Source organism: Miniopterus schreibersii (genome assembly GCF_964146895.1).
Source record: "Miniopterus schreibersii genome assembly, chromosome: 9".
Lineage (NCBI taxonomy): Eukaryota > Metazoa > Chordata > Mammalia > Chiroptera > Miniopteridae > Miniopterus > Miniopterus schreibersii.
The window spans coordinates 3040801-3067906 of record NC_138118.1 but is presented as its reverse complement, the minus strand read 5'-3'; the positions used below and the strand labels follow the sequence as shown (position 1 = coordinate 3067906).

Sequence of the window (27106 nt, the reverse complement as noted above, 5' to 3'; positions counted from 1 at the left end):
CCCAGAGAGCCAGTGGCAGTGGGCACAGGGCCAGGAGGAGGGCCCAGGAGGCCGGCGCTGGCGGCTCTCACGTGGGCCAACCGGGGGAGTTGCTGTGGAAGGAGCAGGAGGCAGCCGCGGGGACGGAGGCGTGGCGGGCAAAGGACGGGAGCCCCAGCCCTGCCCGGGGCCTCTCCCTCTGCCAGGACTCAAGGAAGGATCTGGAATGGAATGGGCAGGGGGGGGGGGTGCAGGCCATCTTGCTGCCAGGAGGGGGCAGGAGACAAGGCTGGCCCTGCCACCGGGCAGTGCTGGGCATTGCCCCCCGAGTCAGGGGCTTGTTCCCCCTATATCTGTGCACCCACCACGACGCCCTCCCCTCCCAACGTGGCTGGGGAAGGGGCGGGCACTTCCAGGCCACCCTGGCAGCTAGCACCAGGCCCCCACCTCATTCCTAGTTCATCGCCTTGGCCGAGAAGAATCAGGACGCCCAACCTTGACCTCCGTTGCCCCTTCTAATTCAAAGCTTCCCGTTGGGTGCCCCCCAGTAGTCGCCTCACCACACCCTGCCATGCCCCCGTGGCTGCCTTCTCCCATCCACCCTGACCCTCTCAGGTGCCAGCCTCAACTGCACGCCCTCCTGTGCCCCATCACCCTGTTTTCTGTACCCACCCTGTCCTAAGGCCACCTCCCCTCATCTCCTTTTCCCCAGGACCTCCCAGACTGTCCTCTCACCCCAGCTCTGAAAACCCCCAGCCCCGCCCGCAGGTGCGCCCACCTTCAAGAGGCCCTGGCTGACTGGACCCTCCACCCACCTTGGCCCACAGCCCACCCCCACCCCCCGAGCTCCTCCAAGCTGAGGGGAGAGCCAGGGACTGGGCCCCTACCTGGGTGACCTTCTCTGTGACATTGTGGGTCCGCTCCTTTATCTTGGGTGCTATGATCTCTCGGTCGCTGGTGGGCGAAGCCAGGAAGGGGTCGCCCTTGAGGTCCACAAAGTTGAGGGTGATTTGGGGGATCTTGCTAATGGTGCGATAGCGCACGAGGTCCGAGTCTGACGTGGAATTAAGCAGGCCGCTGCGCAGGGGGTGCATGGCCCCTGGGGGGGGGGAGAGCGGGGTCAGGGCTGCGCAGGGGTGCATGGCCCCTGGGGGGGGGGGAGAGCAGGGTCAGGGCTGCGCAGGGGTGCATGGCCCCTGGGGGGGGGGAGCAGGGTCAGGGCTGCGCAGGGGTGCATGGCCCCTGGGGGGGGGGAGAGCGGGGTCAGGGCTGCGCAGGGGTGCATGGCCCCTGGGTGGGGGAAGTGGAGTCAGGGTGGCCCGCAGAGGGTGCACAGCCCTTTGGGTGGGGGGAGAGTGGGGTCTGGGTGGCAGGCAGAGGCCGACATGAAACTGAGGTGAAGACCAGGCTTTCAGGAGTCGGGCCATTGGGGTCAGTGTGTCACGGGAGCTGGCTCGGGAGCGGGGTCAGACTCAGTGAGAAACAGGCCTGAGTCCTTCCCACTTGAGGGACGTGCCCCCGGAGCAACTAGGAGACCGCAGAGCCTCCCTGAGGTTTCCAGGGCACTGAGACCCGGCCAAAGGGCCAGGTGGGGACAGGGACCCGGGCGCCTGTCCTGCCCTTCAGACTCCCGGGGCCGTCCTGCTCCAGGACAGCGTGGGGGAGCCGGCTTCCCGGGCCCGGGAGGCTGAGAGTGCGAGAATGTTAGGGGATGGATGGAGTTTTAATTGAGTAAAAGGCCACTTAGTGGGATTAAATAAATGCTTAATGGGATTTCCATCTCCCAGGCACCCCGGACGGGCGGAGCGGACGGAAGCGGGGCCCCGACGGGGCGGGCGGGGGCGGGGCGCCCTCACCGGCGCTGGCGTGGCGCGGGGGCGGCGGCAGCGCCCCGGCGCGCATGGCCTCGATGTCGTCGGCGGACGAGGCGCGGCGCACGCTGGCGCAGCTCTCCCGGGAGCGGGTGCGCGCCAGGCTGCAGGTGGAGCCCGAGGCCTCGGGGTTGAGGCCGCGCGCCTGCGGCGATGGCTGCGCGCCGGGCGCGCGCGCGCGCGGGGACCCGGGGGCCACCAGGGCGCGCCGCTCCTCCGCCGGCCCCGGCCCCGCCACGTGGTTGTCCATGGCCCGCACCTCGTCCAGGGCCAGCGACTCGCTGCTGGGCGCCGCGGGCGTCAGGTCCACGTCCACCACCACGGCGCCCGGGGCCCCCGCGCCGCCCGGGCGCACCGAGGACTCCCGGGCCGTCAGAGCCAGCATGGCGGGCAGCTTCAGGCGGAAGGTCTTGGCGCGACCTGCGGGGAGAGGGGAGCTGGGCGGCCCTGGCCACCGGAGCCGCCCCAAGCGGGCAGGCCCAGGGGCTCGAGCCCCTGCCACCCGGCAGACGCAGGTGGGGAAGTGGGAGGCCTGGGAGTGGGCACCCCTCCACCCTGACTTCCACTGCACAGAACTCGCTCCTCTAGGAAAAAAAAAAGTCTAGAATCCAGCCCTGGCTGGTGTGGCTCAGCGGTTAGAGCGCCGACCAGGGCAGGGAAGGGTCACGGGTTCAATTCCCGGTCAAGGGCAGACACCTGGGTTGAGGGTTCGGTCCCTGCCCCCAGCTGGGCTGTGCGGGAGACAACCCATCCACATGTCTCTCTCACATCATGTTTCTCTCTCTCCCTCCCTCACTCCCTTCCACTCTCTCTGAAAAGCAATGGAAAAATATGTATGTGTGTGTGGATAGATAGAAAGATGATAGATAGAGATAGATAGATGATAGATGATAGATGATAGATAGATAGATGATAGATATAGATAGATAGATAGATAGATAGATAGATAGATAGATAGATAGATAGATAGATAGATAGATAGATAGATGATAGATAGATAGATATAGATAGATGATAGATAGATAGATAGATAGATAGATAGATAGATAGATAGATAGATAGATAGATAGATAGATAGATAGATGATAGATAGATAGATAGATAGATATCTAGGTAGATAGATGATGATAGATGATAGATTAGATAGATAGATAGATAGATAGATAGATAGATAGATAGATAGATAGATAGATAGATGATAGATAGATGATAGATAGATAGATGATAGATAGATGATAGATGATAGATAGATAGATAGATAGATAGATAGATAGATAGATGATAGATCAATCCTCAGGTGAGGATTTTTTTAAAAAGTTCTAGTATCTAATCTTACCTAAGGCCCTGAAAACAATAAACTACTATTTTTCTGAGCCACATAGCACAGTGAGCCTCACACAAACAGTGGGCGACGTAGCTGCTGGTGGGCAACATAATCCCCATCACAAACGTGAGGAAACACAGGCACGAATGAGTGTGTGGCTTGCCGGAGGCCACACAGTACCAGATGGGGGCGGGGGTAGCCTGCCTCGGAACAGGGGAGCCACGTGGCCTTCTCGCCAAACCCTGCTGCCTTGCAGAGGGCCCAGCGTCAACACTGCCGGTTTAGAGCTTGAGAGACCGTGAGGTGGGCTTTTTTTTGCCGTGACTCTAAAGGGCGAATCAGAGTTCCAACCCAAAGAGGCTGAGCCTGAGTCACCGGGATGAGGTGAGGGTTCCAAGTCTTCAGCCACGGTGAGCACTCCCCTCAGATTCTCTTCTCGGTCAGCCCAGGCCCCAGCAGGGAGCTGGCCAGTCCAGGAATGGGTCAGGGGCAGAAGTTTCCCAGGGAGACACCTGAGTCCCTGAGAGACGGGGCCTTCTGATGAGCAAAGGGAGCGGCTTCGAGGTGGCCGGGGCTGCCTGGAAGGGTGCATGACCACCCCATCCCTGGGGCTGCGGAGAGGACCACTCCTGCAGGGAGGATGCTGGTGGAAACCCAAGCAGGTAAAGCTAGGACACCAGGTACGATCCTGCCCCAAGGACCTGTGGGTCTGGGCTCAATCTGTCACTCCATCTCTGTTCATCTTGAGCCAGAGGGGACCGGGCCACATCCTCGGTAACCTCTGAAGGGACACACACATTCCTTCCTGCAGGGCAATGGCCTTGGGTAGCCTCATGGCCCCAGAAAAGGGAGACCTCATCTTCCTGCACCAGCCCCAGTGTGGCTACACTTACCTGGGGCCAGCCAGCTGGTGGGGGCGCCACGGTGATTGGTGTCCCGGGCCGGGGACCCCACCATGTCCTTCTCCATCACCACCTCGAAGTTCAGGATAAACATGATGACAGCTCCATCTTCGTTCTTCACGGGCACCACATCCACCAGGCACAGGAAGCAGCTCCCTGCGGAGTGAGGGACACGGCACCAGGGCCCCTGGGTGGGCAGAGCAGAAACCCGAAGGGGCCCGTCCACCTCTGCCTCCCCCACGGCCCCCTCCTAGCCAGGGCCTCCTGCTCCGTGCCCGCCAGGCCAGCCGGAGCTTCTGACCCTGGTCTACCCGCCCCAACCTGCTGTGGGCCCGGCTCTCCCTTCTCCCCACTTGTCGTTTCTCTAGCCCTCACCCTCGCTTAAGCTCCTTTCTGCCTCCACCTTGTCATTTCGTTGTCCCCGGCCTCTCAGTTTAGCCTTGTGTTCCCTCACACATGGTCATGTAGTGCGGGGATTAAGCCCACAGACTTTAGGCCCGGGGGGTCCCTGGGTTCAAATCCCACCTCCGCCGCTTAGTCATTTATGCACGATGCTTACATTATTTAACCTCCCTGGGCCTCGTCTTCCTGGGCTATAAAATGGGAATGATAATAGCTCCTTTGTCCTGAGTTGTAAAGATTAAGTCAACACACGCTGAGAGCCAAGAGCAACACCTGGCACACGGTTAGTGCCTCCTCTCCGAGCTGCCATCCCGTCCGCTCCGCTTTAGCCCCAGCTGCTGTATCAGTCCACAGCAGATCCGCCCAGAAGCGGAGAGCAAGTTTCAAAACCTCTAAGCAATTCGACAGTGCCACGGTCTCCAAGCATGCAATCTTGTATTTCACAAAGGTATCGGTCTGTGACATATTAGAAATAAAGAAAGGTGGTCTTTCGCCGAAGAATCACGAAGCACAGCCCCTAGACCTTGCATCTCTGTCTCTCCTTGTCTCTCTTTCCTCTCCCAGTCTCTCCCTGTCAGGCCACCAGGCAAGGCCAGGCCACCAGGCCGGATGCACCCCATACCCTTCTGCTCCCTGCCCAGCTCACAGCCCCTCACCCTCCTCTTCCCCATGGACCCTGCGGGCACCAGGCTTGTCCCTTATCACCCTTTCTTCTGGGGACAGACGTCTTTCCTTGTCTCACTCCCCCTGCTCATCTGTCTTCTCGGAACTGCAGGGGCCTAACTTTCCAGTCTGCGTCCCCTCCGCGGGGCCTACCACCTAAAACAGCACTCCCGGGAGCAGGCACTGGCCAGTGGGGCTGGTGATGGAATATTATGGTGAGGGAGGGGCCAGGGATGGAGAGAGGCGGAGAGGACATGGAGGTGGTGAATTGGGTCAAGGGAGAGGCCAGCAACCTGGAGGCGCTCTGGGTGGTGTTTGATGCCTGCCGCCAGGCCCTGGGGGCTGAGCCCTGGGGAGTGTGGCGGCAAGGGCCTGAGCAGACCAGGTGTGAAGGGTGCTGTTAGACCAGCAATTCTAACAGCTGTGGAATTTATCTCGTGGAAGGAGATCCTCTGAAACCAACTGGAACAGGATGGCACTGGGGGGCGGGGGGAGGGGCTCTGGACCAGGGCAGGGGCTGGCCAGGGATTCTCCGCCCCACCTGAGGTCCTTCCACTCACCTCATCCCAGGCCCTTCTGGCTCGGCCCTCGGAAACTAAGGGGGGGCCTCTGTCTGGATCTCCCACCAGCAGACTCTCCTGTCCCCTGACCTCCGGCCTCTGACATGGCCCAACTGAAGCACAGCTGTGGTGTTGGGAGCTGCAGGGGGCCGGACCCAGCTGGAGACCATTTGGCACCCAGACAGCCCGCCTAGAGTTTATGTCCTAATATGGTGATGGCCAGCAGCGGCCTGAATAGGGACTGGCCCTCGTTGGGACTAGGAGAGGCCAGAGACTAGGAAACCTTAGCCCTGGAGACCCCTAACACCCCCCGAACCCTAGTGATCCAAGCCTCTGAGCCTCAATCCTCACCAGGAAACTCGTCCCAGAAGACCAATGTCTGGAACCAGAGGAGCCCAGCCTCGGGACGGCCTGGGGATTCTGACCCTGAGGCCTCAGCACCCTGCTGCCCACTCCGTTCAGACTTCTCAGCTAGAGATTAGAACTGCATTCCACAGCCCAGCACCCTGGCATCCAGATTGCCAGCTCACCCCCTGCCTGGCTGCAGAAACTCCAAATAGAAGCCCCAGGCAGCTCAGGCTCACCCTGGCCCCTAGACACAGTCCTACGCAGAGCCCCCTTGGCCCTCTCTCTGTGACATTCAAGGAATTTTTCCTTTCAAAAAACCCTGTCAAAGCCCAGCTCCTTCCAAAAATGTGACCTGGAGCCCTGCCTGATGGCTGCGGGAAGTGGCAGCAGGGGGAGGTTCCAGCTGCTATGTTTGAGGGGACGCAGAAGGAAGGAAAGCGGGTGGCCTCAGGGCTCTCTGAGGCTCTACCTCCAACCCTCCTGCCAAGCTGGTCGGGCCTTCTGTGAGCTGCACGTCACATACCCCCGGCCCTCCAGCCAGACCCGCCAGTGGACCCCATCCCATCACTGGCTGTGAGTATGGGCCCGAGGTCCCTGAGGGCAGCTGAGGGTCAGCCAGGCCAGGGGTGGGGCACAGGGACAGCAGGAGCAAACTCCAGCCTGCGGGCAGGTGGTCTCTGACCCTCAGGCAGCAGAGATGTCGGCAGTCGGTGGCTGAGCTGCTCCCGAGAGCCCCGCGCTGGCACATGCACACACAGTGCCTGGCCCCCCACCAGCCCCGCTCCTGCGGGTCGCTCGTTCCTCTTTCCCCCCTGACCTCCCCACCTCGCCTGGCCCCCAGGGCGGCTCCCCCTGGCGCAGGGGCTGACTTAGGCCGGCCGAGGGGAGCGAGGCTGCAGTTCCACGGATGGCCACACCGTGGCAGGCGCGGCCCACATTCCCGAGGCAGCCGGCGCCAGAGCTCGGGGAAAGTAGGGGAGAGGTGAGGGGAGCAGGATTCCCCCCACCCCCACCCCTCCGCCCAGCTCTGCCCACAGCAAGGCTGCGGGGTTCCCCGACGCAAAGGGGAGGAGCACGGGCTGTGGAATTAGGTGGCCTTTGCTCATTGTGTCAGAATGACCTTGGGCAAGTCACCTCCGCTCCCCGGGCCCCTGGGTGCTTGTCTGCAGCAGGAGATCACGCCCACCCCACAAGGCTGCAGGGATGAGTGATGTGATGTGTGTGACACAGAAGCAGGACTCTGGGGAGGTCCTGATCATGGGAGGAGAGGCCGGGCCCATCCGGCTCATGCCAAGAACACCTCGCTCAGGCCCCCCAACGCCCAGCCCCAGCTGAAGACACCTGGCTCTGGGTGGGGAGGCTGGGTGCCCAGCCTTTGCCTGCCTCCTGGGACTCGGGACACCCTGGGCCCTGCGGGAATGGAGGAAAGGAGAGTAGGGGCAGCCGTGCAGGTCACTGAGGAGGGGAGGGTGAGGGGCAGTGTGAGGGACCGTGGGGAGAACCAGGCCTGGACACATTCCAGGCAGCAGGTACATCTCCTCCTGACCCCAGGGAAGGGTGCCGTCACTCGCCTGAACACAACCTGGCTTGCTTTCATCTGCTGCCAACCCAGGGGCTCACCTCTGGCCAGAGTCCCAACGCATCCGGGGCCCCCACAGACCCAAACCAGATTTCCCACCTCTGGGCAGCTCCCGCCTGGGCTCTATCACTGCCAGGCCTTGTCAATCAGGGCAGCATGGGCAGGGGGGAGGGGCAGCAGGGATTCTGAGTGTCCTTCAGCAAGCCCCCAGGTCAGACCTCTGTCTGAAACCCAGGTGTCATCATGGCTCCTTCAGGGGTAGCTCTTCGCCCCCCACAAGTATTCACTGAGGGCACCGATGGGAAGAACCCGCCTGCACTGCACCAGGGAGTCAACAGGACCCCAATTCAGAGCCCGGGCAGGATGGAGGAAGAGAGTAGAATAACCCAGGCCCGGGGAGCAGAGCCGATCTGCTCCCACGGGGAGACCTGAGCAATTGCTGTGTGACTGTGGGCAGGTCGTTCCCCTCTCTGAGCATCAGACTCCCTGGGAGAACCGCAGGGATGAGCAATTCCTGCCCTGGCTGCCAGATGAAATGACAGATGGCTTTGTGGAAGCATCCAGAGCTGTAACGAAACAGGGTGCTGGGGCCCTGCAGGGAAGGTGACCTCGGGGAGGCAGCCATCCTAGCCCTGGTCCCCTCCCCGACTCCCTCCCAGCAGGAGGAGCTGAGCCCAAAGTCACGCCGAGGGCAGGAGGCTGGGGCCCCAGTCAGCCCTGTCCGCCCCCAGGCAGAGACGCTGTCTCCCTGCAGCCCGGGGCTGTGCAGTGTCAGGTTATATTTAGCCTGATGGTGGCGACAGGAAGATGCAAAAGGAGCGGCTCCTGGACGGGGGCCACCGTGTCACTAACACAGCTCTCATGGGCAGCCAGGGGCCTAGGGAAGCCAGGGACACTGCAGGCCCAAGGGACAGAGTGGGGGAGCCTGAGAGGCCAGCCAGTGAATGAGTGTGTATGCCAGGGGGAGAGACAGAGACAGAGAGAGGGGGAGACCATCTCCTCGGCCTGCTCCAGGGGCTGAGTGATTGATGCAGGCACCCCCAGGGAAGACTCGCTGCAGGGTGTTGGGAGCCATGATCCAGACCGCCAGACCCTGACCCATACAGAAGAGGTGTCCCCAGACAGACCCTCCACCACCCTCCCAGTCTGACACCGTCCCAGGGATTTAGAGGGCCATACAGAGGTCTGGGGGCCTATACAGTCATCTAGACCCCCCCTAAACCCACTACAAATGGCCTGCCTGCATCATCTCCCCCTCCCAACCACATGACAGTCTCAAGAGAAGAGCTTCTTCTAGGAAAGCTCTGGGGCCAAGAGTACCAGCTGTCCCTTCACAACTGAATTTGCCCATTTCAAACCATCCTGAGTCCAGACAGCAGCGGGAACCATAGTGGAAATTAAGGTGGTGTCCCTGCTGACCTGGATGAAATCTGGTCAGCAGTTAGCACAGCACACGGAGCCTGAGCACCCGGGAACCCAGGGAGGGGCAGAACAGGAGCCTCACGGTTTAGGGGTTTGGAGCCTCAGACCCCTACCAGCCTGCGACTACCCACAACCTTGTCCACCAGGAGACAACCTGGGGACCCCGCCCTCCCCCAGGGCTCAGCAAGCTTCTGGAACTGTGCCCCATGTTAGCCCCCAGTGTACCCCAGAAAGCCTGGGGCGCCTAGAGAACACCTCACCCTAACTCTAGCTCTCCACTAGCTGCAGCTTTCCAACCATTCAACCGAGACTTATAATCCCTCCAGGACTCACCCACCTCACAGGACACAGGGATGCACCAACAGAGACAGGCACTCTTGAAAGCCTCCTGAAAAGTCCCGTGGAACATTCGAGCATCAAAACATATGACAAGTCTGGCTGGTGTGACTCAGTGGTTGAGCATCGACCCAGGAACCAAGAAGTCACCGGTTCAATTCCCAGTCAGGGCACGTGTCCAGGTTTTGGGCTCAATCCCCAGTAGGGTGAGGCGTGCGGGAGGCAGCCGATCAGTGATGTATCTCTCTCATCGTTGATGTTTCTCTCTCTCTCTCCCTCTCCCTTCCTCTCTCTGAAATCAGTAAAAACTATTTTTTTTAAAAAAAGCATGACAATGACCAAATCATGCACAGAGAAAACTGGCATTCTGTGCAGGTGATAGGACCATCTCCCTAAAAAAACCAACGAAATCAACAGATAAACTATTAGGACGAATGGCGGAACTCAGTAAAGCTGCGTACACAAGATCAGCCCACAAACAGGCAGCGTTCCTCGCCGCCAGCACAGAGCTGCTAGGGCAGGTGGAGCAACGCAAGGCCTCTCTCCTAACAGCAGCAGGCGATGCAATTGGGGACACAACACTTCAAACTAATAAAGGGTACAGAAATGATCTGATAAGTGCAGGGACAATCCAAACTCTTGGATGGGACAAATATTATAAAGATGTCAGTTCTCCCCCAAATTGATCTACAAACCAATCTAATTCCAGTCAAGATTCTAGTGGGGGTTTTCTTTCCGGGGACTCGAAAAAGTTTCTCTAAAGTTTATAAACAAAAAGAGAGGCCACAAATCCCTACGTCTGCCCTAGCCGGTTTTTCTCAGTGGTTAGAGCTTCGGACCTCGGACTGAAGGGTCCCGGGTTTGATTCCCCATCAAGGAAACGTACTTCGGGTGCAGGCTCGATCCCCAGCCCAGTAGGAGCATGTGCGGGAGGCAACAAATCAGTGTGTCTCTCTCACATCGACGTTTCTCTCTCTGTCTCTCCCCCTCCCTCCCACTCTCTCTAAAAAAAAAAAATCAATGGAAAAAATATCTTAGGGCGAGGGTTAACAAAAAAAAATCCCTATGTCAACCTCTAGAAGGAAGAATTGAGAAAGAAGATTTGCCTTCCCAGATACTAAGATACACTAAATATCATAGTTTTGGTTTTGTTTTTGCATGTGGTTTTAATGCAAGAACAGACAAATAAATATCTGGAACAGAACAAAGAGCTCAAAGGCAGACCCACACAGATACAGGGGTACTTAACGGGTGACACAGGTGGCCCCACAAGTCAATGGAAAAGAACAGGCTGTTTACTAGACGTGTTGGGAAAATTGGCTCAGTACGTGGAAAAAACTATAACTTGATCCTTACTGGACACCACAGACGGAGGTAGGCTCGGGATGGATCCAAGACCCAACGGAGAAAGGTGAAGCAATTAAGTAAACAGAAGGGGGTGTGGGCCTTTGCAACCTCAGGATGGTGAAGAAATTCTTCAGCCCAACTTCAACAGCACAGACAAAGCTCAAACTCAATAGATTTGTCTGTATCCAAACTAAGTATCTTTGTTGGATAAATGGAACAGACGGACAGAATGGGAGAAGCTATTTGCAGTATCTTGATTCAGCAGGAATCAAGATATGTCCGCAGGACTCCAGAGTACGTATGTTGAATAGTTAACCATGCATTTGCATTTCTAGAGCACACAAAGCACCTCCTGCAAACCAAGAACAAAAGGCAGCGGCTTCTGTGGAACAGTGAGCACAGGATAGGAGCCGGTGATTGACAGGAAAGTAAACCCGAGAGGCTCTCCCGCCCAAGGGATGGATGCTGGGACTCAGGTGAAGTCAAAGAAATGCAAATTCAAGCAGCGAGGTATCGCTTTCACCTATTAGACTGGCAAAGCTTGGAAAGGCGGACAATGCCAGGTGCAGCGGTGATGCGGAGGAAGAGCGGCCCCCTGCTCTAGGTGGGCCCAGCTGGTCACAGTCCGACGGTACTCAGTTGAATTAAGTGTCCACAGACCCCGTGATCCAGCAGTTCCACCCCTGGGGATGTATCCCGAAGACACCCTCACATGAGTCCAAAGGGGCCTCGGGTGCCCAGCCAGTGTGGCTCAGAGGTTGAGCATCGACCTAGGACCCAGGAGGTCACGGTTTGATTCCTGGTCAGGGCACATGCCCGGGTTGCGGGCTCGATCCCCAGTAGGGGGCGCGCAAGGGGCAGCCGATCAATGACTCTCATCATTGAGGTTTTTCTCTCTCTCTCTCCCTCTCCCTTCCTCTCTCTGAAATCCATAAAGACACATTTTTATAAAAAACACAAGGGGCCTCGGGTGAGAACGCGGCATTATTTACGGAGATGCTCCGGAGGGCCCCCCGGGGGAGAACGAGGTGGGTGCGCCCCGCAGAATACGAAGCTGCGGGCTGGATGTCGAGTAACAGCCAGGAGGGACTGGAAGGCAGACTCCCGTGTAAGAAAAGTGAGCACCAGGACACAGCAGCGGGCACATGCCATTTACATAAATTAAACCTATACGCATCCAGACAAAACACACATTTTGCGGGAACATATGCAAGCCACACATTTGCAGGAAGCACATTTGAATGGCTGCCTAAGGGGAGGGTAATGGTACTGGGGAGTGAGAGAAAAAGAAAAAAAAAATCAAGTAAGAGGGAATGAAGAAACAGTAATGTGAATATCCTGGTTTCCATGATCTGGGGGAGGGGCAGGAGCTGGGCCAGCAGAAGGCTGGGGAGGGAGAGGGCGAGACGGGCAGGGTCCTGCGCAGAAACAGGCGAGGGGGAGCGCTGCAGGGCACAGGGATGCTGGGGCCCCGGGTGGGTAACTTCCCAGGGTCGGCCAGGACCTGAGGCCACGTGGGTGACACCTGCCTCGTGGCAAGCAGAGTGAGCCTTGACACTCGACTCTCCCTCGTTGGCATCTACCATCTGATTTTTGGCACCTCTCCCAGCATTACCTGGGAGGGCAGGTGTTTGATCCCACTTAGCAAATGAGGAATTGAGGCTCTAGCCCAGAGCTGAAACCCATGTTTCCTGGGGCCCTGAGCCCATCGCACCCCCCAAAGGACCCTCTAGGGCTAGACAGCTGGTGTGGCCATATCCCATGCTGGGCAGGGCTGTAGAGCAGAAAGAGGAAGACTGGGTTCGAGTTCCCGCTCAGGTGCCCACCAGCTGGGTCCGCATGGGCAAGCTCCCTAGCCTTTCTAAGCGAGAGTTTCCCTCCTGGGAAAAGATGGGGAGGAGGCCTGCCTCAGAGGGCCACGAGGACCACCTGCCAGAAAGCACGCGTCCCAGCCTGCAGTCACAGTGACTGTGCCTGCGAGTGCCACCACCTCCCCCAGCTCTGCTCCCCCACTCAAGCCTCCTCGGTCCATCTCTGAGTGGGGAGAGGCTGGGGGTCCAAGATACCTTCCCTGCACCCCACAATGTCCCCCACACACAGCAGGGCTGAAGGAAGCCTAGGCCTCTCAGGCAACCTCTCCCTGCCCCACCTTCCTCTGGCCCTGGCAGCCTCCCTGCCCTCCAATCTTCATCCCTCTCAGCCCCAGCATTCTATAATTCTAAGGCTTTTCAGAGAGGGAGAGACTGAGGCCCAGAGATGGAGAGTGATTTACCCAGAGTCACACAGCAGCTCTGTAATTGAGCCAGGAACCACTCCCAAGTCACTGACACCAGTATAGGGGGCTTTTGCAACAGCATACGGTCCACCTCATGCATTCATTCATTCATTCACTCGCTCACTCATTCATTCATTCACTCATTCATTCATTCAGCAATCCAGCCAGAAAGCAAACAAGGATATACTGAGCTCCCACTAGGCCGTAGACACATAGATTAAACAGAACAGAACAGACTGTTGTCTGCCCTCACGGAGCTTACAATCTGGTGGGAGACCTTGGACACGGCCACCTCATCCAGAACTGTGAGCTAGGGAGACAGATGGTGGGCCAAAAAGAAGACACTGCCTAGCCCTCAAGGTGCTTCATGTCACCTAAACAGACGAGGTTCATTCCAGGCCCACCAGTTCCCAGCATGGAGATCTCTATGGGCACCAAGGACAGGAGGGGAGCCTCTACCACACTGATCACCTGTCCCAGGTGTCCCTCCACTCCCCCTGCTCTGTCCCTGACCCAGGGCCCTCCGCCCACAGCAGGGAGGAAGATTTCTGTTAAACTCCTGACCCAAAGGAGCTAGATAATCCCTGCTCCTCCCTGCATACAGGGGAGGGAAGACGAGAGCGAATGTGTTTTCAAAGGAAAGGGTTCATTCCCCACCCAAGGGAAAGGTTCCCTAAGGGAGGTATTTCAGGCAGCATCGGGGGAAACGTTTAAGTGTAAAAGGTCTTTCTTGGAACCTGTCAAGTCGCACCACCCTGGAAGCCACCCCTGAGTCAACCCCCTCCCCCGCCCCCACGCTGGCCCTCCCGCTGCCCACAGCCCCCATCCCCAGAGCCCAAGGCCACCGGCAAACTCCGCTCCCATCCTAGCCTGCTCTGTGCAAATATTTACATAGCTCCTCTCCGGGGGCTGCAGCAGACACAACACGGAGGAGCCGCCCTCCTGACACTCTCCAGACCCCAGAGTGGGCCCGGGAGTGGCCGGCACCCCTCAGTCCTGGCAGGCCTGTCTTGCTTCCTCCCCGAGGGACAGGAAGCCCCCAAGAAGGTGAGGGCACCCTGCTGCTCCCACTCAGGAATGACTCCTCCTAGAGCCTCAGAGGAAACATGTTGAGTGGGGAAGCCCTGGGCACCTCTCCTGGCCTCCTGGCCACATGCAGGTGCTCTCACCTGCCCTGTCCCAGAAGGCCCAAGGTGGAAGGAGCCCCCGATGGCCTCCGCCCCTCAAGAGAAGGGCTCCCTGCGTCTAACTTCGTCCTCCGGTGTTCATTCCAGGCTGCTCCCATCTCAAGGACACACCTAGGCACCAGCCTCTGTCTGCCTGGTCTGCCCAGCTCAATACACCCTGGGGCTGCTTCACCAGTGACCCACTATGGGGCTTCTGCAGCACAGGGCACTGCGGTGTTGAGGGTCCGGGGCCTGGGGGTCAGGGCCTGGAGGGGGTGTCTGAGCTTGGAGAGGAGTCAGCCTGCTGAAGGAGGGGCATGTGGGGAGATGGGGCAATGGCCTGAGGGGTGTGGAGGGTCATGAGAGGCCCATAGGAGCCTTGCTGGTGCCAGCAGTGCCTGCATAAGTTGGGGTCTGAGTCTGAGTCTGGGTACGGGGCCACCTCTGGGGCTCAGGCTCCCCACCGGCACTGGGGGCACCAGGGCACAGGCTGGCCCGCTGGTCCCCACCCCTCCCCAGCCCACAGCTCAGCTGTTGCAGTGGGAGCCCTCTGACCCTGTTACCATGGCAGCCAGCCTGCAGCTGGAGCCGAGAAGCAGACAGACTCTTCTCCAGAGACACCCCCATCCCCACCCACGCACGGGCTCCTGGGGACACAGGGACATGGAGACGGGACCAGTACAGGCAGGGGGTATGAGGAGCCAGACAGAGCCCAGAGGGAGGAAGGCTCAGGGGGCTGGTGGGAAGAAGAGAGACAGATGCAGGGAGGAGATAGGGACCAAGGGGACCGAGTGTCAGCAGGGAGAGAGCCCTAGGGAGAAGGAAAATGCAAAAACCCCGGGCACAGGCGGGCAGGCTGCAGGGGGCGGGGCGCACGGAGCCGGTGGAAACAAAGAGCAGAGAGACCTACTGCAAGGGACAGAGAGCAGGAGACCACCAGGCCTGGCAGAGGAGGGGAGCAAGTGAGGAGGAGCTCAAAGGGACCCCAGCCACCCTTACAGCGATGCAGCAGACAAATGCCAGCAGCACCTGCCGCCCAGGCGCGGCCCCAGGGCCCTGCAGCCATGCCACCGCCTGCCAGCCCCGCACTGCCCAGCTCTGCTCCCAATGCCACCTTACTCCTGGGCCTGATGTTAAGGGGCGTGGACACCGGGCCAGCAGGCCCCAGGCACCTCACATCTCTCCCTCTAGCCCACAACCCCACCCCCCACCCCCAGTCCAACCTCCCTGCCTCCCAGCAATCCCAGCAACTAAATAACGGAGCTGTCTGGCTCCAGGCCCTGATACTGCACAGAGCTAGGCCAGAGGCACAGACACAGCACAGCTGTCCGCACTGGCGCCTGCCAGCAAAAGGCCCCGCCTCCCGCCCAGACACCCACCTCCCCGGGGCTGAAGCCCGGGGACCCACTCCCCAGAGGCTGGCCCAGGCAGAGACCCTGGGAAAGGCCTGGACAGAAACCAGAGGTGGCCCTGCCTGGCATTGTACCCCTCTGCCTCCCTGCTCTGCCCAGGCGAAGAGGTGTGAGCTAGTACACATACGCACATAGCCCAAGTTGGGCCACAGGGAGCCTCCCAAGGGACGGGTGTCTCCCGGCAGAGGGAGGGGAAGCGGAGGAAATGTGTCTGCCTCCTGGGCCTCCAGTGCGAGGACAAGTGGAGACCCACATGACCTGAGGGCCCAGGCCAGCCTGTTGGCCAACAAGAGATACCTGATCCCACGGAAACTCAGTGAGAGCAGAGAAGGGGGCAGCCAGAGATGGCTGGCACAGGATTTTCTGGGTCACAGCCCCATTTGGAGTAGTAACCTGAAGGAGGCAAAGAGATTGACCCTGGGCAAGGGGCCTGGGTTCCAGTCCTACTCCCTCCACTGATTCACTGGTAACTGGACCTCTGCTTCTCAGTTTCCCCATCTGTAACTCAAGTGGGCTGGATTAACTGATCCTCAAGGTCACCAAGATTCCATAGTAGCTCTGCAGAAGGGGTCCCTTGGCCGTCCCACAGGAGCCAGCCTGGGAAAGGAGGGAAGGCCAGCTCTCCGCACACTATAGTGCACACTACAGCGCAGGAAAAGCACTCAGGCCCCTGGTGCCAAGGGGTTCCAAGCAGGCATATTATCCCAGAAGTAGAAACAGGCTCAAGGCAGTAACCAACTTGGCCCATATTAATCATTTCTGGTGTTAGACATGAACCCAGGACTTAATGTGTTCACATTCTGTTCATTACCCCGATGGTTTGTGACTTTCAGAATAAAATCGTACATAAAGTAACACACATCTATAGGTACCCCTGTGAGTAGTTGGGTCATTTTTTTTTTTAATCCTCACTGAAAGATATTGTTCCCATTTATTTTAGAGAGGGTGGAAGGAAGGAGGGGAGAGAGATGGAGAGACATCGATGTGAGAGAGACACATCAATCGGTGGCCACCCACATGCACCCTGACCGGGACCGGGGATGGAACCTGCAACCCAGATATGTGGCCTTGACCAGGAATCGAACCCAAGACCCTTCAGTGCTTGGGCTGACACCTCTAACCACTGAGCCACACCAGCCAGGGCAAGTTGGTGTCATTTTTAATATATGACAGCAAAGCAGAGTGGGAAGGGCTCTGATCAGACAGACACGGTTCCATTCCCAGCTCTGCCCCTTAACTAGCTGTGTGACTTTGGAAAATTTTCTTAATTTCTCTGAACTTGTCTCCTCACCCATAAATGGAGAAAAAATGATATCTACCTCCCAGGGTTGTTGTGAAGATTCCATGAGATAATGCAAGTGAAACATTTAGCAGCACAGTGTCCAGCACATAGAAGCCACCCACCAATGTTAGCTAGTACTAGATGGCCAGGCAGATATAAAAGCAAACCGGCTCCGATTAAGGTTTCGGGAGACATCAGTGAACAAGCAGAGGGGAGGCCCTGCCTTCAGAGTTTCCATCTAATCTTGCAGCCCCTGCCTCCTAGCCAGAACCCCCACATGCTGTGAGCAAATCTTCCATGGGGCCCCAGCGACACCGTCCCCTCTAATGCTGTGCAGCAGTGTCACAGGCTGGGCACCCCTGCAAAAGCAGGGCCACGGGGCTTGGGGTGAGGGGGTTGGAATACAAGCCTTTACAAGGCAGCCTCAGCCAACCCTGAGCCTACAGGGGAGGTTCCAAGAGGCAGGGCCAGGGGTGTGGGGCTGCTGGCTCACTTTATGTACCCTGGGGCGAGGGGAGGGCAGAGCATGCTGTCCACAACAGGAAAGCTCCCTGTGGGCAGGAACCTCACGCATTGTTCACTGCTCTATCTGCAAGGCCTTGGGTACAGTAAATGTCCTTGGATACACACTGGTGAGCAGCAAGGTTTGGGAACCCATGGGCAGTCCAGCAGCACTTTCTGGAGCCACCTCCCAAGCCCTGTGTAGACACACACACCCCCAAAGCCCTGCTGCGCGCTGAACTCCCAGAGCAAAGCCCACCCCAGGATGGACACATGTGGGAACAGCCCCGCCCAGAGCTCTGTTTATCCGATCCCCGGAAGCCCAGAGCAGCTGGGCTAGAAGGCGGTGGCTGAGCGGAGACACCTGGCTGCAGGAAGGGGTGGAGGGCGGGGCCCTCAACAGATGAGACAAAGGGAACTGAGGTTGGGGAGAGGCACACACCTCATGCCAGGTGCAGCTGAAGTGCAGAAGAGAAAGGGGGCAGGAGAAGGGCAGCAGAGAGCGAGCCAGAGGCCCGCAGCCCTCCCCACCTTGGCCCTCGGTGACTCCTCCCCAGACGAGTCAGCCATATGGCGGGGGGCTGCTAGGGTACCTAGGGGCCTGTGCCCGGAGGTGAGCGCCCAGCCGCCAGCCTGATCTATTACTTCTGTCCAGGCAAGCACCTGCCACCCGGGCCCCGTCAAACTCCAGCGCACCTAGTTTCACCTATCCACATCTGCCCAGGTAGCAAGGACCCAGAGGCGCCAGACCCATGGCCAAGCAGCCCCTGGGCTACCCAGAAAAACCATCCCACCGGAGTGAGGCGAAGAGACTCAGACGGCCCTGCGGCCCCAGTGCCCAGCCCTCGTCTCCCACCTGGCCCATCGCTATGGCCCCAGCTAGGGCCACGCCGCTACGGAACCCGCCCAGGCTTGGGCCATTCTCCAGCGGCCCCATCCCACTGTCCTTCCTCTCCTGGTACCCTCTCGGCCCCGCCCTGGGTGGCCCCGCCCCGCAGTGGCCCCGCCCCCTCCTCGCGGCCCCGCCCACCACCTTCCGGTAGAAGGCGATCTCCACTTTGGCCATTCTCCAGCCGCCCCCATCCCACTGTCCATCCTCTCCGGGTACCCTCTCGGCCCCGCCCCGGGTGGCCCCGCCCCTCCATCGGCCCCGCCCCCTCCTCGCGGCCCCGCCCACCACCTTCCGGTAGAAGGCGATCTCCACTTTGGCCATTCTCCAGCCGCCCCATCCCACTGTCCATCCTCTCCGGGTACCCTCTCGGCCCCGCCCCCGGGATGGCCCCGCCCGCAGTGGCCCCGCCCCTCCCGCGGCCCCGCCCCTCCCGCGGCCCCGCCTACCATCCTTCCGGTAGAAGGCGATCTCCACTTTGCGCTCCTCGGCGCCCAGCAGGGCCTGCGCGATCTGCGCGGCGGCGCGGCGCTGGGTGCGCGGCCCGTGCAGGAAATCGCAGGTGCAGGGCCGCTGCATCACCTCGGCCCGCGAGTAGCCGCACAGCTCGCAGAAGCCGTCGTTGCAGTAGATGACGGCGCAGTTCTCCACCCGAGCGTTGGCGATGATGAACTTGCGGCCTGGGGGGGCGGGGGGCGGGGATGAGCGGGCACGCGAGCAGGGACCCCTGCCTCCAGGGCTCCCAGCCCTCACCTACATTCTCCGAGTCCCACACTGCAGCCGGCCCAGGGACTCCCCGCCCCGGGAGCACCGAGGAGCCTGGGGTCCCCGGCAGGGGGCGAGCGCAGCTGCGCCCGGACACAGGTGCCTCGCCGGCCCGGCGGGCGGCGCGCCCTCTCCCTCGCCCCGGCCCTCGGCCTGGCTCCGTGGCTTCCCCCGGGCAGGCTGCCAGAGGCCTGCCGCCCCCTCCGCGCCTGGGGCCGGGGCCAGACTGGGCGGGTGTCAGCGACGCGTGTCAGCAGCGGCGGCGGCGGAGGGATAAACACTGGGCCTGGAGAGGGAGCCTGGGAAGGGCCAGAGATGGCGGCCAGCCTTCCCTATGCACCGGCTCCTTCGGCTTCTCTTCTTGACACCCCTCCCCCCTAGAATGGGGGATGCTCCCTGGACACTCCTTACCCTGGGGATCCCTAGGGAATCCCTTCCTCAAGTATCAGTACATCCAGGAAGGGCAGTCAGGGGCTGGGGAGTGGGCGCCCTAAAGAGGGTGAGGTAAGCCCCACGTGAGCACCTGCTACGCTTTAGCTCATGTATACTGACAACCCCCAAGGTAGGCATCCTCGCATTACAGGTGAAGATACAGGGGCTCAAGAGAAGTTCAGAGCCGTGCCCACGCTTGCAGCTTGTAAATGACAGAGCCAGCGTTTGAACACAGTTCTGTGCTGGCAGAAGCTGAAGGAGTGAGCTGAGGGCCCAAGGTCGTAGGGAGCAAGGAAAGAGCTCTGCAGCTCCAACCCTGGAAATACCTGGCGCCTGGGGCGGGCCTGCGACAATGGCCCACTTGTAAAGACAGACTCAGGAAGGGGACCTTTCCCCAGGGATGTGAGGGCTGCCTCGGTTTTGCCCCATCGAGGAGAGATGCTCCCAATGGACCCACTTTAGCCAGGCTCTGCTCACCCCCCCCACGCCTGCCCTGAGGGCTGGGCTGGGCTGGGCTGGGCTGGCCGGTGAGCAGCAGGCAGGCAGCAGCAGCTGGTGCCAGGGAAGATGCTCCCGGGATAAGAGCTTTTTATAAACACATAAGTTTCCGGCCGCTTTGGCCTTTAATGCTGGGGCTTTCAGTAGCAGTCGGAACTCTGCCTCCTCACAGCCCTCAGGCTGCAGCCCCGGGCAATCCCAGGGGCAAGGCCTAGGCTGAACCCAGAGGCCTCACTGAGGCAGGCGAGGCCCTCAGGACCTGGCCTCCTCCTGCCTTCCTCCGCAGTCCCTTACCCTGGCCTCCAGGAAGTTACTTTTTGAAGTTGGGTCATCTTCAGGTCAGTTCCCTAGGCCCCAGGCAGTGGTCAACCCTAGGAGTCAGGGCTCTCCGTCACTATAAAGACCCCCTGGCTCCGCCTCCATCTCCACCTGAGCCCCAGGCAGTCCAGAGTACCAACCACACACACACCAGCCTTGGAGAGAGAAGAAAATCCACCTGCCCCCCCACTGCCAGGCCTGGAGAGGAAAGCGAGTTTCTTCGAAGGCAGGCCCCACCCCCACCTCCTTCGCTGAGCTCGTGGAATACAGGACAGACCTGACCTGAAAGGCTCCTTTGGTCTCATGCACCTTTCTTCCTAGATGTGGAAACTGAGACTCAGACAGGGAAGAGAGTCGCTCAAGGTCGCATGGCAATCAGTGGCAGAGGGAGGGCCAGGAGCCAGGCCCCCAGGTCCCAGCCCAGGCGCCTACACATTCCCCTGGAGCCCGCGTCGAGGGAAAGCAAGCCCCTGCCTTCCCTCCACACTGTCAGTCTCCTCCCCCTGAGGATCATCATGTTCCTCGCTCAGACAATGCTGTCCGTCCGCTGACCCCCTCCCTCTGCCCCCACTGTTACAAGCACACGTTGTCCTGCGCTCACAGGGTCATGGGCAAGGAATGTCACCAGCTCCTCACTCCCAGGGCCCTTTGGCAGTCACACCCACTGTGGCACACGCAGCCTTGGGCACAGACACAGGCACTCCGGGCACGGGTGCAAAGCCCACGCCCAGAACACTCACCCAGCCTGGGACATTTCTGGAGGCCTCCCCCACCAGGCCGGTTTAGGGGTGCTGTATAGTCCCCACAAAGAGGCTCAGGACAGGAAAATCCACAACAGGGGAGCACTGCATTGAGGCTGCTGGACCCTCAGAACCGGCTTCAGCCCATGACACCCTCTCCCCCCAGGGCCCACAGTGTGTAGCCGTGTCTAAGACGCCTCCCCATCGCCCGTGCAGGGTCAAACCCGTGGATGACACATACAACCCTACGCACACCCAAGAGCAGGTTGGTTGGGCACCGACCCTGCGTGCTTGGCCTTCAGTCTCGCACAATGGTCTGGACGGGCACCTGCACATCCTGTTGAGGTCACGGTCGGGGCCGTATCCATTCTGTCCTTGCACCCACACAGCCCCATCCACATGCAGGCGCCCAGAGTTGAGGATGCCTGCACACTCCCATCCCATCTCCCTGCCCTGCACACTCAGAGTGTCTCACACACACTCCTCCATCCGGGAAGACTGAGCTGAGCCTCCCACCCCGCGCCCCAACGCCAAGCCCCTTGGCCCCCAGCCCCCAGCCCCCAGCCTTGCCCCTGCGACCCCCGGCCAGCGCCTGGAGGACACCAGCCCCCGCTGACTCGCACTTGGCCGGTGCACACGGCCCGGGCACGCCCCCCCTCCCCCCCATTCACACTCCGGGGAGCTCGCCCGCCACCCCCGTCCCCTCCCCCACTCACTCTGGCCCTCAAACTTGCGGATGATGGTGTCCAGGAAGGTGTTCTGCGGCGCGACGTGGCCCCTCCGAACCGGCATCCTGAGCCCATGGGCGGGCCGGGCGGGCCCCCACCCACCCCGGCCCGGCCCGGCCCAACACTAGGCTTTGGGTAGCCCCGTCCGGCCGTGGTCCCCGCACCCCGCGGCCAAGCAGAGCACGGGCGGGGCCGGGTCTGGGCTGCGGGCGCGGAGTCCCCGCTCGGCTCGCGGCTCCGGACTGCGGGCCGGGCCTGGAGCCGCCGGAGCTCGGGCCGCCCGCACACCTGTCTGCCGGCCCCCGCCGCGCCGCGCGCCCCGCTCCGCCGCGTCCCCGCGATGCGTTCCGCCCGCCCGAGCTCCGGGCTCCCGGCTCCCACCCGCCGCGCCGACTGCCGCTCGGGCGCCCGCGGCTCGGGCTGCGCCTGCGGCTCGGCCCGGCCGCGGAAGGGTTAACGCGGCTCGCGCCCCTCGGGCTCCGACCCCCGCCTCCCGGCCCCCTCCCGCGCGCCGCGCGCCCGCAGCGCCGCCCTCTCCCCACCCCCCCTACACACACCCCGCGCGCCCGCCCTTCCCATTGGCCGAGCCGCGCCGAGGGCTCCCCCCACACACGCCCAGCCCCTCCCTCAGCCCTGGCGCCCCGGGGACTCGCGCCCCCGAAGAGGGGGAAGGGACCCTTAGGTAGGGGAGCCACGAGGACAGGTGCCACGGCCGGCCGGGGAGGGGCCTGGGGATTCCGCCCGCCCCCAGCCCTGTCCTAGGAGGCCTGGGGAACCAGGCTTGAAGGGAGAGGGCGGGTCCCTTATGCGCTGGTCCCCCACCGAGCCAAGCACCGGGGGGCACGCACGGTGCGCGCTCCGTGCCTGCTGTGGGTAAGGCGCGCGAGGCCTGGGCCCTGGGCCCACGAGCCCCGGGTCAGGGGGGGCCAGGAAAGGTGAAGGGCCAGACAATCTGGAGGCCCAGACTTGAGATGAGAGTGGGTGAGATGGAGGGACGTGCGCTCAGAGCGGGGCGCCCCCACCGACGCGCACTCACGCGCACGGCCCTCTCTGGGGTTAATCGGGGCCCTTCCTGCACACGGAGGGACATTCCGAAAGCAGTTGCGGCCTCCTGGCTGCGGGATCCAAGAAAAGCCCCCGAGCGCGAGGCCGCAGCCCGGGGATCCCCTCGAGCGAGCGGCCCGCCCTCCGTCCGCAGCGCGGGGGGCCAGCCGTGCGGGCCCAATCGGCGGGCGCGGGCCCCGCGGCGCTGCGGCGGCCCAGCCCCTCGGAAAGCCCTGGCCCGGCCGCCGGCCCCTCCCCCGGCCAGCTGGCTCGCGGCAGCTGCGGCTCCCTTATTTAGGCAAGGAGGCCTGGGGATGCTCAGGGCAGGCCGGTGTCCGCCCGCCGCCTGCCCACCTCCTGCCCGGGTCCGCGCGAGGGTCTGCGGGGCGCGGCGCCCGGGCCGGGGAAGCCGGGCCGAGAGGCGGGTCTGACAGCTGAGCCGGCGGGCGGGCCCCTCCCCTGCAGCCCCGGATCAGAGACCCGGCTGGATGGACGGGGCCAAGTGGGGGGCCCCTGAGGGCTTGCAGCTGCTCTGTCCTTGGAGCTAGGGGGTGGGTCTTGTCACCGGGGAGAACCATCGCGGGGTGTGGGGGGAGGGGCGGAACAAAGGGCCAAGAGGGAGAAAGGCCCAGAGGAATAGGTCTTGGGGAGACCACCCTACCCAGGCTCTCACCTATCACCCAAGAGAAAAAAAAAAACAGATGCAAATGCTGGGTCCAGATAGGGCCACGGGCCAGCAGATGACACCCCCTTTTTTATTTGCTGGTGGGTGGGCAGTGACTCAGGGAGGCAGCCAGTGGGAGAAAAGGAGGTGGCTCCACCAGCTGATGCTAAAAAAGACCAGAGGCTCTTGCCTGCACTGTCATCTCATCCCTTCGGCCCTCTCCACCTCCGGCAGCGGCCTCGCTCGCATCTTCACTTGCCCTCCGAGATTCCCCAGAGCCTTCGGTGGCACAGACTCCCCTTCCTTTGTGCCTGGCATGGGGCACATTAACTCATTGTGGGTGCCGGGCCAAACCCGGCCTATGTATGGCTGGCCGGGCGCCTGCCCCACCCGTGACCACTCCCTGGATGCCGGGTTACTGCCCGACTCCAGGGTGATTCCCATGGGAGGGGTGTGTTTTCCCCTCCAGGTTGAGGGATTTACAGAGTGAGAATGGGTGTGGGGACTGAGGACATGAAGGGGACATCTGTAGGCAGCATCCCCTTCTCTCCAGACCAAGGGTGAGGGAGAGCCCGGCTGAAGGGGGCTGGGGGGGGTACTCCTCTGGCCCAGCCATCTGTCCACACTTCAGTACCCATGTCCCAGGACAGGCCTCTGCTCTCATCCAGAGAGAGGGTGAAGGAATCGGAGGGGCCCTTGGTCCACCCAAAAGAAAGGCGTCAAAGCTCAAAATAGCCCTCCTGGGCATGAGGCAGGCAGGAGAAAGCTGCCCCTCTCTAAGTCTCTCTCCCTGCCTCTCTCTCCCTCTCTCTCTCTCTCTCTCTCTCACACACACTCTTCCTAGAGGCTGAGGGGAGAGCCTGAAGGCAGTTTCACTGAGCCACCCCCACAGCCAAGAACTGGGGCAAGGAAGAGAGGCTGTCAGATGGGGACAAGCTCTCCCCAAAGGCATCCTTCCTGGGCCCACAGGTGTCAGGCACCAAGAGGCGAAGGGCAACAGATGAGCTGAAGCCTCCCCGCCTGTCTCCTTCCCGCCTCCACTGCCCCCAGACCCGGGAGAAAGACGAAGGTGCCCAGCCTAATGCCCGGAGCAACTAGAGCCTACCCTGCCCCAACTTGGGCTCGAAGAGCCATTTGCGGAGTCTGATCCTGGGAAGAGGCCTCCCTACCCTGCCTGTGGCTGAGGGACCCTCACTGTATAGACAGTGAGACACTAGACTTCGCCCAGCTCCCGGAGACAATTTAAGGAGACGAGCCTGTGGAAAACATCCTCTCCACCCCACCCTCTGCTCCTGCTCAGCCTGACGGAGTCAAGTCAGGACATCCCGGGAGGAAAAAAGAAACTACAGCCTCCCTGCTGTGGAACCTCAAGGAGCAAGGAGCAGGCCCGGCAAGAGCCAGAATCGGCCCAGGGGAGCAAGTGGCAGTCACAGGGGACTTGGAGGCAGCTTAGGGAGGAATAGGTCCTCGGAAACCTTGCGGAGGAAGACCACAGAGCATTATCCACGTGCAAGGGCAGCTTGGACTGCACGGTGGGGCCTCGCTTTTCCGGGCAGCTGCGCGTCCTGAAGATGCAGATGCTTCCAGATAGGAACTAGAGCTGGAGGAGAGATCAAAGACACTGCATGTTTCCTCTCCAAAAATGGGTGCTCAGGGCTTGCTGAAGGCCAGACGGGAAAGGAGGGAGGGAGGGAAGGAGGGAGAAAGGGACCCATCTCAAACCCCCAGCCAGGAACCTGTGCACCCTCCACTCAGTGTCACCTGCAGCCCCACCTGCAGTGATCCCGTCAACCCCCACCCTGCCCAGGGCCATAACCCAGGTCTACTCTCACCAGCACGATACACGGCATTGATGGGACTTTTTCCTTGCCGTGGTGATATCAAAAGAGGCAAATAAGGTAGGCCAGCGACTAAGGTTCAGGAGACCTGACTTCTAATTCTGGTTCCGCTACTAGTCACATCAACAGATGTTTACTGGAGGCCTCCTGTGTACCGATCCCTGTGCCAGACATTGGGGGTGGGGTGGAGAAGGGACAGGAAGGTCACCTGGGATCTCCACTCAGCCTACTGAGGCTGGCAGAACTATGTGGCCTGCTCTGAGTGCCTCGGGGTTACTGAGAGCTGTCCATTAGGTCACTGGGAGCGCCTGGTGAGGGGAGGAGATTTTGGAGCAGGTCCGTGAAGGTGGCATAGAGGCGGAGAACGGAGGCTGGGCCTGCGTGGTGTCGGTGCAGCAATAGGCTGGGGCTGTTGGTGGAGGGCTGAGGAGTCTGGTCTATATTCTGTGCGTAAAAACAAAACAAACAGAAAAGCCAGTGGTGGCTGCTGAAATGCATTGTCCACGAATATCAAAATCATGTCTGTCTTTGTACAGATCTAGCATGCGGTCGGTATCTAATAAAGGTCTCTCGAATTAATAAAGCACGTATCATAGCTTAGAGAAACTGAGGCAGATAGCAGGTGTTTCGGTTACTATTGCTGCCTAACAGCCACGCCAAATGCCACGACTTCAATCAATGGCAGCATTCGCCCTGCTCGCTGCCGTTTGGGCAGGTGCAGCCAGAACCACTTGCGCCTACTGCGCCCAACTCGGGACTGAGAGGCTCATTCACTCTCCCCAGCTGGTGGTTGATGCCGGCCGTCAGCTGGGACCTCAGCTAGGACCGGGGCCAGGGTGCCTCCATAAAGCCTTTCCCCGTGGCTGCCTGGCTGCCTCACAGCATGGTGGCTGGCTTCCAAGGGCAAGCGTCCCCAGAGAGGTCCAGGCAGCAGCTGTACTACCTTTATTTATTTTTTTAAATCATCACCCAAGGATATTTTTTTTCCATTGCTTTTCAGAGAGAGTGGAACGGGGAGAGAGAGAGAGAAATATCAGTGTGAGAGAGACACACCGATTGGTTGCCTCCTGCTCTGGCGCTGACCAGAGCTGGGGACCGAGCCTGCAACCAAGGTACATGCCCTTGGCCGGAATCAAACCCGGGACCCTTCAGTCCGTGGGCCGACGCTCTAACCACTGAGCCAAATGGGCTACGGCAGCTGTAGCACCTTTAATAACTCAGCCTTAAAAGTTGCATAAAATCAGTTCTGCCGCAAGCATGGCCAATCAGAGTCCAAGAGAGGCGCACAGACCCCACCTCTCCGTGGAGGAGTGTCACTGACACAGTCTGAGAAAAGCACGTGTGATGGGACCTATTGGCACAACCACCTTGGAAAAACAGAATCTGTCACACGGAGCTGTGCCGTAGTCCGGAGAGAGATGTCGGAGACCTGAACCTGGTAGAGGTGATGGAAAGGGCCTGCTTGCTGTGTAACTCTAGAAGGATCGCTAAATGTCACTTTCCTTATACCTGTAAAACAAGGAGACCAAACAAGCTGATCTCTCAGATCCCTTCCAGCCCCAACAGGGAGTGATTTGTTTCTTATGCTCCACGATGACATTCCCCATCCATCGATGCTGCCTCCCTTGTCCCACAGGGCTCACCTCCAGCTCCACCTCCTGGCTCTGCTCTGCCACCCTAGGTGCCCTTGAGGCCGACGGTTACTCCGCAGAGAGCACCGTGGTCCATCCTCTATATTTATTTCAGAACCTTTTTTTTTTTTTTTTTTAACATATCTTTATTGATTTCAGAGAGAGGAAAGGAAAGGGATAGAGAGAGATA

General features: G+C 60.4%; 1 protein-coding gene across 2 annotated transcripts in view; it reads right to left on the bottom strand.

The window, feature by feature from the left end:
• Positions 1-21808, bottom strand: part of KCNH2 (potassium voltage-gated channel subfamily H member 2) — a 32750-nt gene extending 10942 nt beyond the window's left edge. For both annotated transcript variants that reach the window (XM_081146836.1, XM_081146837.1), the window contains exons 1-5: positions 21728-21808; positions 18708-18938; positions 4068-4232; positions 1836-2270; positions 867-1078 (exon numbers count right to left, since the gene is read on the bottom strand). In XM_081146836.1, the coding sequence (XP_081002962.1) occupies positions 867-1078; positions 1836-2270; positions 4068-4232; positions 18708-18938; positions 21728-21803 (1119 nt within the window). In that variant the 5' untranslated portion in view covers positions 21804-21808. The remainder of the gene's footprint in view (positions 1-866; positions 1079-1835; positions 2271-4067; positions 4233-18707; positions 18939-21727) is intronic.
• Between the last annotated feature and the right edge of the window lie 5298 nt (positions 21809-27106).